Raw genomic sequence first — 12,035 nt, forward strand, 5'->3', positions numbered from 1 at the left:
CCTTCCTATTCATTGTTGGGTACCAACTGGTTTTGGTACCATTATTATGGGTGCGTTCCAGTCACTACAACTTCAATTGAGCCCACGTTCAATCTCCTTTTGAACCTGGGCCAACTTTAGATGGTTAAGTCTGTAAAGTTATTGCTTAATTAATCATGTGTAATTAAATTAGTACTCCTCAGCTTAGAACATAGAAGAAGAAGAAGAATACAGCGCAGTACAGGCCCTTTGGCCTTCGATGTTGCGCCAATCCAAGCCCACCTAACCTATACTAACCCACTATCCTCCATATACCTATCCAATGCCCGCTTAAATGCCCATAAAGAGGGAGAGTCCACCACTGCTACTGGCAGGGCATTCCATGAACTTACGACTCGCTGAGTGAAGAACCTACCCCTAACTTCAGTCCTATATCTACACCCCCTTAATTTAAAGCTATGCCCCCTTGTTATACCCGACTCCATACGCGGGAAAAGGTTCACACTGTCAACCCTATCTAACCCCCTAATCATCTTGTACACCTCAATCAAGTCACCCCTAAACCTTCTTTTCTCTAATGAAAACAGCCCTAAGTGTCTCAGTCTTTCCTCATACGATCTTCCTTCCATACCAGGCAACATCCTGGTAAACCTCCTCTGCACCCGTTCCAGTGCCTCCACATCCTTCCTATAGTATGGCGACCAAAACTGCACACAATATTCCAGATGCGGCCGCACCAGAGTCTTATACAACTGCATCATGACCTCAGGACTCCGGAACTCAATTCCTCTACCAATAAAAGCCAGTACGCCATATGCCTTCCTCACCGCACTATTTACCTGGGTGGCAACTTTCAGAGATCTGTGTACATGGACACCAAGATCCCTCTGCTCATCCACACTACCAAGTATCCGACCATTAGCCCAGTACCCCATCTTTTTGTTATTCTTCCCAAAGTGAATCACCTCACACTTAGCCACATTGAATTCCATTTGCCACCTTTCTGCCCAGCTCTGCAGCTTCTCTATATCCTGCTGTAACCTGCCACATCCTTCCTCACTGTCAACAACTCCTCCGACTTTCGTATCATCCGCAAACTTGCTCACCCAACCTTCTAACCCCTCTTCCAGGTCATTTATAAAAATGACAAACAGCAATGGTCCCAAAACAGATCCTTGCGGAACACCGCTAGTAACTGCACTCCAAGATGAACCTTTACCATCAACTACTACCCTCTGTCTTCTTCCATCCAGCCAATTCCTAATCCAAACCTCCAACTCACCCTCAATGCCATACCTCCGTATTTTTTGAAGTAGCCTACCATGGGGAACCTTATCAAACGCCTTACTAAAATCCATATATACCACATCTACCGCTTTCCCCTCATCAACCTCCTTCGTCACCTTTTCAAAGAATTCAATAAGGTTTGTGAGGCACGACCTGCCCTTCACAAAACCATGCTGACTATCCTTGATCACATTATTCCTATCCAGATGTGCATAAATCCTATCCCTTACAATTCTCTCTAAGACTTTGCCCACAACAGAAGTGAGACTCACCGGCCTATAGTTACTAGGGTTATCCCTACTCCCCTTTTTGAACAAGGGAACCACATTTGCTATCCTCCAGTCTTCTGGCACTACTCCTGTAGACAAAGAGGACATAAAAATCAAGGCCAATGGCTCTGCAATCTCCTCCCTTGCTTCCCAGAGAATCCTAGGATAAATGCCATCAGGCCCAGGGGACTTATCTATTTTCACCTTTTCCAGGATTTCCAACACCTCTTCTCTACATACCTCAAAGCCATCCATTCTACTTATTTGTGACTCAGTATTCACATCGACGACAATGCCCTGTTCCTGAGGAAAGACTGAAGAAAAGTATTCATTCAGTGTCTCCCCAATCTCTTCCGCCTCCACACGCAACTTCCCACTACTATCCTTGACTGGACCTATTCCTACCCTAGTCATTCTTTTATTCCTAACATACCTATAGAAAGCCTTAGGGTTTTCCCTAATCCTACCGACTAAGGACCTTTCATGTCCCCTTCTTGCTGCTCTTAGCTCTCTCTTCAGGTCCTTCCTGGCTACCCTATAACTCTCAATCGCCCTAATTGAACCTTCACGTCTCATCTTGAGATAGGCCGTCCTCTTCCATTTAACAAGGGATTCCAATTCCTTATTAAACCACGGCTCCCTCGCATGACCCTTTCCTCCCTGCCTGACAGGTACATAATTATCAAGGACACTCAATAGTTGCTCCTTGAACAAGCTCCACATATCATTTACACTCTTGCCTTGGAGTCTACTTTTCCAAGCCACACATCCGAAGTCATGCCTCACCGCATCATAATTTCCCTGACCCCAGCTATAACTCTTGCCCTGTAGTACACACTTATCCCTCTCCATCACGAGAGTAAAAATCACCGAATTATGGTTACTATCCCCAAAGTGCTCACCTACCTCTAATTCTAACACCTGGCCTGGTTCGTTACCCAGAACCAAATCCAGTATGGCCTCACCTCTTGTTGGCCTGTCTACATATTGTGTCAGGAAACTCTCCTGCACACATTGAACAAACACTGACCCATCTAACGAACTTGAGCTATAGCTTTCCCAATCAATATCAGGAAAGTTAAAGTCCCCCATAACAACCACCCTATTACTGTCACTCATCTCCTGAATCACCTTCCCTATCCTTTCTTCAATGATTCTAGGACTATTAGGAGGCCTGTAAAAGACTCCTAACAGGGTGACCTCACCTTTCCTATTCCTAACCTCAGCCCAAACTACCTCATCCATCGTCCTTTCCACCACTGTAATACTATCTTTGACAAGCAATGCCACACCTCCCCCTCTTTTACCCCCACCTCTGACCCTACTAAAACATTTAAATCCTGGAACCTGCAACAGCCAATCCTGTCCCTGTTCTAGCCATGTCTCCGTAATAGCCACAACATCGAAGTCCCAGGTACCAACCCACGCTGCAAGTTCACCTACCTTATTTCGTATACTTCTTGCATTGAAGTATACACACTTCAAGCCACTTTCCTGTTTACAGACACCCTCCTTGGAAATTGATGCCATGTTCCTAACCTCCCTACACTCCAGGCCCTGCACCCTGAAGCTACAATCTGGGTTCCCATGCCCCTGCAGAGTTAGTTTAAACCCCCCCCAAGAGCACTAGCAAACCTCCCCCCAAGGATACTGGTGCCCCTCAGGTTCAGGTGTAGACCATCCTGTTTATAGAGGTCCCACCGTCCCCAGAAGGAACCCCAGTTATCCAAAAACCGGAATCCCTCCCTCCTGCACCATCCCTGTAGCCACGCATTTAAGTGTTCTCTTCCCCTATTCCTCGAATCTCTATCACGTGGCACGGGTAACAAACCAGAGACAACAACTCTGTTCGTTCTAACTCTGAGCTTCCAACCTAGTTCCCTGAAAGCCTGTCTAACATCCTCGGCACTCCTCCTACCTATGTCGTTGGTGCCAATATGGACCACGACTTCGGGCTGCTCCCCCTCCCCCTCCCCCTCCAGGACCCGGAAAACACGATCAGAGACATCACGTACCCTTGCACCTGGGAGGCCACAGACCAAACGTGAGTCTCTCTCGTTCCCACAAAACCACCTATCTGTGCCCCTAACTATCGAGTCCCCAATTACTACTGCTCTGCTCTTCTTCACCCTTCCCTTCTGAGTAACGGGGACAGGCTCCGTGCCAGAGACCTGAGCCCCGTTACTTACCCCTGGTAAGTCATCCCCCCCACAAGTATCCAAAACGGTATACTTGTTCTTGAGGGGAACGGCCGCAGGGGGTCCCTGCACTGGCTGCTTCCTCCCAGTCCCCCTCACTGTCACCCATCTATCTGCCATCTTTGGAGTTACTACTTCCCTATAACTCTGATCTATGACCCCCTCTGCCTCCCGAATGATCCGAAGTTCATCCAACTCCAGCTCCAGTTCCCTAACACGGTCTTGGAGGAGCTGGAGATGGGTGCACTTCCTGCAAGTGTAATCGGCAGGGACGTCGATGGCATCCCTCACCTCATACATGTTGCAGGAGGAACATTGCACTGCCTTCACTGCCATCCCTCTACCAGTTCCACCATAGAACACACCAGATGGCCTCCTTCTTTAGAGACTGCAATTTCCCTTCCCACGTGGTTAAAGATGCCCTCCAACGCATCTCGTCCACATCCCGCACCTCCGCCCTCAGACCCCACCCCTCCAACCGTAACAAGGATAGAACGCCCCTGGTGCTCACCTTCCACAATACAAACCTTCACATAAACCAAATCATCCGCCAACATTTCCGCCACCTCCAAAAAGACCCCACCACCAGGGATATATTTCCATCCTCACCCCTTTCCGCCTTCCGCAAAGACCGTTCCCTCTGTGACTACCTGGTCAGGTCCACGCCCCCCTACGACCCACCCTCCCATCCTGGCACTTTCCCCTGCCACCACAGGAACTGTAAAACCTGTGCCCACACCTCCTCCCTCACCTCTATCCAAGGCCCTAAAGGAGCCTTCCACATCCATCAAAGTTTTACCTGCACATCCACTAATATCATTTATTGTATCCATTGCTCCCGATGCGGTCTCCTCTACACTGGGGAGACTGGTGCCTCCTAGCAGAGCGCTTTAGGAAACATCTCCGAGACACCCGCACCAATCAACCACACCGCCCCGTGGCCCAACATTTCAACTCCCTCTCCCACTCTGCCGAGGACATGGAGGTCCTGGGCTTCCTTCACCGCCGCTCCCTCACTACCAGACGCCTGGAGAAAGAACGCCCCATCTTCCGCCTCGGAGCACTTCAACCCCAGGGCATCAATGTGGACTTCAACAGCTTCCTCATTTCCCCTTCCCCCACCTCATCCTAGTTTCAAACTTCCAGCTCAGCACTGTCCTCATGACCTGTCTGGACTTGTCCGACCTGCCTAGCTCCTTTTCCACCTATCCACTCCACCCTCTCCTCCCTGACCTATCACCTTCATCTTCTCCCCCACTCACCCATTGTACTCTATGCTACTCTCTCCCCACCCCCACCCTCCCCTAGCTTATCTCTCCACGCTTCAGGCTCACTGCCTTTATTCCTGATGAAGGGCTTTTGCCCAAAACGTCAATTTCGCTGCTCGTTGGATGCTGCCTGAACTGCTGTGCTCTTCCAGCACCACTGATCCAGAATCTGGTTTCTAGCATCTGCAGTCCTGGAAATTCAGCTAACGTTCTGGGGACCTGGGTTCAAATCCTGCTGTGGCAGATGGTGGGAATTTGAATTCAGTAAAAATTTGGAATTAAGAGTCTAATGATGACCATGAAACCATTGTCAATTGTTGGAAAAAAACATCTGGTTCACTAATGTCCTTTAGGAAAGGAAATTGCCATCCTTACCTGGTCTGCCTTGCATGTGACTCTGGACCCACAGCAATATGATTGACTGTCAGTTGCCCTCTGGGCAATAAATGGTGGTCAGCCAGTGACACCTATGTCCCACAAGAGAATTTAATTAAATTTAGTTTTTCATCTTTCTGTTGCAATTCAGTTAATTTCTCTGAATTGAAAATATCCACTTGTCCTCCATTTGTTTTTGTTTATTCTGAACCATTTGATCAAACATAGTCTCTGACAAATGATCCTCAACTTCCTTATCTTTATTCTTTGATTTCTTCTCCTGCTTCAACCTGTGGCTTTATGACTTTGTTACCACACAGGAAAAATTGTGGGATATACTTCCTGTAACACTTTAGTTGCCTGATTTTCCATTGGCATTTCAACTACAATAAGCATCACTCCCACCGCCGATCCAGCTACTTCATTCATAAGGATAAATTGTTCTCCTGCAAATGAGAATTTCACTATTACTCCTAACATCGCTTCTCCTCTTTTCACCAGACTCTGCAACCTTACTTTATAAAATGGAATATTGCTCTTCTCGTCATGAATTGTATAGGACTATATAACACTATATATGATAAACAGGTAGATAATTAGCAATCTGCATCCACAAACACCAACTAGCCACTAAATGCCATGACCTGCTGTCCCTCGTAGCCACACACACAGATGACAAGGACCATAAATTCAATTGGGACAACACACCGATCATAGGACAAGCCAAACAGAGAACAGCGAGAGAAATTCTAGAAGTATGGCACTCATCCACAGCCTCCATCAACAAGCACATAGACCTAGACCCGACATGCCAGCCACTACTATGAACAACCGAACCGGAAGCAGCAGGAACGGAACTAAATAAATTCTAGAAGACGTAGTACATCAGCGCTTTACAGGAGGCTCCAAAGCGCTGAAAATGTTACCTAGACAGAGGACGAAACATCTGCAAATCAACTTCCCAGCTTGGTGGACATACCCACAATTACAACATAATGAATTCTACATTTTATCATCTTTTCCTTCTGAATTTTATATTTCTTCATCTCTCACCATCAAAGTTTTATTTGATCCCATATTTCATAAAATGTTAATTTCTTTACCTGCTCCTCCTGGCACTTCCAAGTAAACCTTATCCTTGCATGTAAATTGTTTAAAGAGATCTGGCACTTTGTCCTCAACCAACCCCTGACCAGATTGTACATTCTGTTGCAGCTTTTTAGCTTCCACTGGGCTTTCCTTTATCATTTCAACAAAACTAACTGGCTTATCCTGTTTTCCCATATTCGTCTTCCCAGTGGTTTTTCTAAGCCATCAATACAGCACGTGGCTCAGTGGTTAGCACTGTTGCCTCACAGTATCAGGGGCCTGTGTTTGATTCCATCCTTAGGCAACTGTCTGTTTGGAGTTTGCACGTTCTCCCCATGTCTGCATGGGTTTCTTCTGGGCGCTCTGGTTTCCTCCAAAGGTCCAAAAGTCTGCAGATTGGTGGATTGGACAGGCTAAATTGCTCATAGTGTCCAGGAATGTGCAGCCTAGGTGGGTTAACCATGGCAAATGCAGGTCACAGGGATTGGATGAGGGTTAGGTATGGATAGGATACTCTTCAGAAGGTTGGTGTGTTCTCAATGGGCTGAATTGCCTGCTTCCACACTATGATTAGCTGCAACTTCATGTGGCCTACTTTACTGCAGTGAAAACACCTGAGCTTTTTTCTTTCTCTTTCTCCCTAATGGGTTTCCTTTTTACTCTGTGGCAAACCATCTTTACAATCTTCAATGAGATCTCATTTTCTCTTACCACCTGAGGATTTCTCTTTTCTCCAGTTTCTATCCCTCGCAGACTGAATTTGATGTCAGAAGTAAAACTGTGATTTATGAAACAACTCATAATCATTTGCCATTTCTGCTGCTAATCTTGCAATTTTAACTCTCTGCTCTTCCACATGAGTTCTCACTACTTCAGGAAGTGAATTTTTGAACTCCTCAAAAATAATCATCTCTCTGAGAGCATCATATGTTTGATCTTTTTGCAAGCTCTTATACACCTATCAAAATTACTTTGTTTGATCCCTTCAAACTCAGTATATGTTTGACCATGTTCCCTCCTTAGATTCTTGAAGTGTTATCTGTAGGCTTGTGCTACTAGCTCATATGCAATTAAGATGTTTTTTTGCACCTCATTATACACCCCACATACTTACTCTGATAGTGATGCATATATCTCACTAGCTGTACCTATCAATTTTATCTGGATCAACAATACCCACATGGTCACCGGCCATTTAATTTGTTTCGCCACTTTCTGAAATGAAATGAAAAGGGCTTCTACATCCTTCAGGTTAAACTTAGGCAATATTTGGATATATTTAAATAAATCCCCATTGGCTACAATGGGATTGCTCTCCATCACTGTCCTCACTACTCCTACCTTTCACCTCTATCTCCGCCATTACAAGATTTTATCACTAAACAGTAACCATTCCAATGTAGTAACACCCCATAAACACACCCCTGGCAAAAGGTAAATTCAGAAAACATGCAACACCAGCAGCCCAGAAGGAAACACATTTAGAGAAAACTGAGAGAGGAAGTGTAGCAGATGGGAGAGATTCACTACCTTCCAGCCCTGCTGAGACCCCAGAAACAACTGCTGCCTCAATAACTGAAAATCCTGGTTCTGTGAGAGCCATACCAAACCTATTCAGGCTGCCTTTATTGTTCCAACTTTTAAAAAAAAATCCTAAACCTCACAAGCTGTTTATTCTAGTAGTTTAGATAGATTGCTCTGCACCTCTGTCTTAAAACCTCTCTTCAGAAAGAGAAAAATAACTTCTTAAAGCTGCAGCATCGTCACAGTCAGTTTATTTGCTCTGACAACTGGTCATTTGTTTGTTTCTCGTTTTTGATCACATTTGCACTGACCATAATTATGATCATTCCTGGCTGATTTGTTTGTAAAACTCAGTTTCACCTTGTGGTAGCAACAAGTCGAGGTCTCCCAGCCATATTTCTCATAGGATTAGCAGATTCATGTAACCAGAAATTCCATTCTCCTGCATGCTGTTTGCTGTGGGTATCAATGTTTTATAAAAATAATCTTTAATGTCTAATACTGCTTATCTAGCATTTTAGTTTTTGATCTGTTTTCCAAATCCACTTTAGGCCATGCTGCCTTCATACCTTTCTAATTTCCTTAATTTAAGTTTAACACCCCAGTTTCTGTGTTTTCACTATCAAGGGGGGGGGGGGGGGGGGGTGGTTATGGCAGCTTGTGGGTTGGGTGAATTGGGTTGAACAATAAGTTACTGCATATTCTTTTACTTCTGGAAATGTGATATGATGGATGTGCATCCAAGGAACTGGAAGTCATGTTTTTTTATTTGATTCTTCCACAGACATTGGTGACTGATTTATATTACTTTTATTTAGGTATGCAGCAGCATCTCTTATGATGGCTTCTTTGCTGCATCGTGAAAGTCAAGCCGCTGGCAGTTTTAGCAGCAGTAGCAAGAAAACAAGGTATGAAGCAGATGAAGCTGCTCATGTGTTGATGCAATCATTATAGTGACAGGGTGACTCCAATATTTTTCTGTGACATACAATAAATTTTATTCCATAGGAAGTCAGATCAACTGATCAGGCCAAGATTCTGTGACGGGTATTAACATGATGATTACAACCCGTGAATCCACTGCTATGCAACCATTTCACTTCAAACACAAGACCATCAGGTCTAGGAGGCCTTACCAGTCTTTAGTCATATTGCTATGATTAGTACATTTTCCTCGTGATAGTGATTGTCTAAGGTTCTTCTCTTGATTTTCTACTGTTATTGGGATGTTTTAAATGGTCTTCTGCGAAAGCAGAGGCAAAATATTTGTTCAAAGCTTCTGATATTTCTTTGTTCCTTTTATCCATTTCTCAGTCTGATCTCTAAGGGGCTAACATTTACTTTAACTGTTCCTCCTTTTTATTATATGAGTGAAGGCTCCTATTACTTTAATATTTACGAGTTTAACCTTATCTTCTACTTTTCTCCCACTTATTTTTAAGTCAAGTATTGCACATTTGTAAAATTTTCACCATCTTCTGGCTGACTACTAAACTTTGTAGCTGTTTTTTGATATGATATCATCCTCAAATTTTTGATTTGATTTGTTTAATTGGTGTCACTTACACCTAGGTACAGTGAAAAGTTTGGTTTTACATGCAGTACAGGCAGATCATACCATACAAAGTGCAAAAGGCGATAGAACAGAGCGAAGAATACAATGTTACAACTGCAGAGAAACTTCACAAACAGTGAGATCAACATTAAATTTAAAATTGAGAGGTCCATTCAGAAATCTAATAACAGCAGGGAAGAAGCTGCTCCTGAATCTGTTTATACATGTGTACAAACATATATCTTCTGCCTGACTGGAGAGGGTGGAAGAGAGTACAAGCATGGTGAGAGGGATCTTTGAATATGTTTTTTATCCTTCTATAAGAAGCCTTTTATTCTTATATAAGAAGCAAGCGGATAACTAGAGAAAGGATTGGTCCACTAAAGGATGATGAAGGAAGGCTGTGTGTCGAACCTGAGAGAATGGGTGAGATTCTGAATGATTATTTTGCATCAGTGTTCACTGAGGAGAGGGACATGATGAATGTTGAGATTAGAGATAGAAGTTTGATAACTCTGGATCACATTGACATAAGTAGGGAAGATGTGTTGAGTAGGCTAGAAATCCCCAGGACCGGATGGGATCTATCCCAGGTTGCTGAGGGAGGCGAGAGAGGAAATAGCTGGAGCCCTGACAGATATCTTTGTAGCATCCTTAAACACTGGTGAGGTGCCGGAGGATTGGAGGGTTGCTCATGTTGTCCCCCTGTACAAGAAGGATAGTAGGGATATTCCGGGTAACTACAGACCAGTGAGCCTGACATCAGTGGTGGGAAAGTTGCTGGAGAAGGTACTGAGTGATAAAATCTATCTATATTTGGAAAAGAATGAGCTTATCGGTGATAGGCAACATGGTTTTGTGCTGGGGAGATCATGCCTTACCAACTTAATAGAGTTCGTTGAGTAAGTGACCAAGTTGATAGATGAAGGAAGGGCTGTAGATGTCATATACATGGACTCTAGTAAGGCGTTTGATAAGGTTCCCCATAGCAAACTAATAGAGAAAGTGAAGTCACATGGTGTGCAGGGTGTTCTTGACTAGGTGGATAAAGAACTGGTTGAGCAACAGGAGGCAGAGGGTAGTAGTTGAAGGGAGTTTCTCGAAATGGAGAAAGGTGACCAGTGGTGTTCCACAGAGAGCAGTGCTGGGGCCACTGTTGTTTGTGATATACATAAATGATCTGGAAGAGGGTACTGTTGGTATGATCAGCAGGTTTGCAGATGATACAAAGATTGTTGGAGTAACAGAAAGCATCGGGGACTGTCAAAGAATACAGTAGAAGATAGATAGACTGGAGAGTTGGGTGTAGAAGTGGCAGATGGAGTTCAATCCAGGCAAATGTGAGGTGATGCATTTTGGGAAGTCTAATTCGAGAGCGAATCACACAGTAAATGGAAGAGCCTTGGGAAAAGTTGATGAGCAGAGAGATGTGGGAGTTCAGGTCCATTGTTCCTTGAAGGTGGCTGCACAGGTGGATAGAGTGGTCAAGAAGGCAAACAGTGTGCTTGCCTTCATTGGACGGGGTATTGAGTATAAGAGCTGGCAGGTCATGTTAAATTGTACACGACTTTGGTTCGGCCACATTTAGAATACTGTGTGCAGTTCTGGTCGCCACATTACCAAAAGGATGTGGGCATTTTGGAGAGGATGCAGAGAAGGTTTACAAGGATGTTGCCTGGTTATGGAAGGTGCTAGCTATGAAGAGAGGTTAAGTAGGTTAGGTTTGTTTTCATTAGGAAAAAGGAGATTGAGGGGGGACCTGACTGAGGTCTACAAAATCATGAAGGGTATAGACAGGGTAGATAGAGATAAGCTTTTTCCCAGGGTGAGGGATTCAACAACGAGAGGTCACGCTTTCAAGGTGAGAGGTGAAAAGTTTAAGGGGGATACATGCAGAAAGTACTTCACACAGAGGGTGGTAGGTGCCTGGAACGCGTTGCCAGCAGAGGTAGCAGAGGCAGGCAGGGTAGATTCATTTAAGATGTGTCTGGACAGATGCATGACTAGGTGGGGAGCAGAGGGATACAGATGCTTAGGAATTGGGCGACAAGTTTAGACAGTGGATTTGGACCAGCTCAGACTTGGAGGGCCGAAGGGCCTGTTCCTGGGCTATAAATTTTCTTTGTTCTTATGTTGATTGCTTTCCCGAGGCAGCGGGAAGTATGGATGGACAGCTGATTTGCGCAATGGACTGGCCTATATTCATGACTGTTTGTAGTTTTTGCAGTCTTGGGAAAAGCAGTTGCCAAACCTCGCTGTGATGCATTCAGATAGAATGCTTTCTATGGTGCAGCTGTAAAAATTGGTCAGAGTTTTTGCAGACATGTCAAATTCTTTTAACCTCCTGAGGAGGTAGACATTGTTGTAATTCTTGACCATTGTGTTGTCATGCATGGACCAAGACAGATTGTTGGTGATCATCATGCCCAGGGACTTGATGCTCTCGACCATTTCCACCTCAGCACCATTGATGCAGAGAGGGGCATGCCCT

At 44.6% G+C, this 12,035-nt stretch overlaps 1 protein-coding gene across 6 annotated transcripts in view; it reads left to right on the top strand.

The window, feature by feature from the left end:
* sacs2 (sacsin molecular chaperone 2) overlaps window positions 1-12,035 on the top strand; it is a 93,883-nt gene that overhangs the window by 32,268 nt on the left and 49,580 nt on the right. For 4 of the 6 annotated variants that reach the window (XM_087978171.1, XM_087978172.1, XM_087978170.1 and 1 more), the window contains one exon: window positions 8,808-8,897. In XM_087978171.1, coding sequence (XP_087834297.1) covers window positions 8,827-8,897 — 71 coding nt within the window. In that variant the 5' untranslated portion in view covers window positions 8,808-8,826. Of the gene's footprint in view, window positions 1-8,807; window positions 8,898-9,029; window positions 9,110-12,035 lie in introns of those variants that run through there. The other 2 variants (XM_087978173.1, XM_043679390.2) reach the window with 2 other exon arrangements.

This window comes from Chiloscyllium plagiosum, unplaced genomic scaffold (assembly GCF_037043375.1).
Source record: "Chiloscyllium plagiosum isolate Xiang-an unplaced genomic scaffold, Cpla_swu_hap1 HiC_scaffold_33, whole genome shotgun sequence".
Lineage (NCBI taxonomy): Eukaryota > Metazoa > Chordata > Chondrichthyes > Orectolobiformes > Hemiscylliidae > Chiloscyllium > Chiloscyllium plagiosum.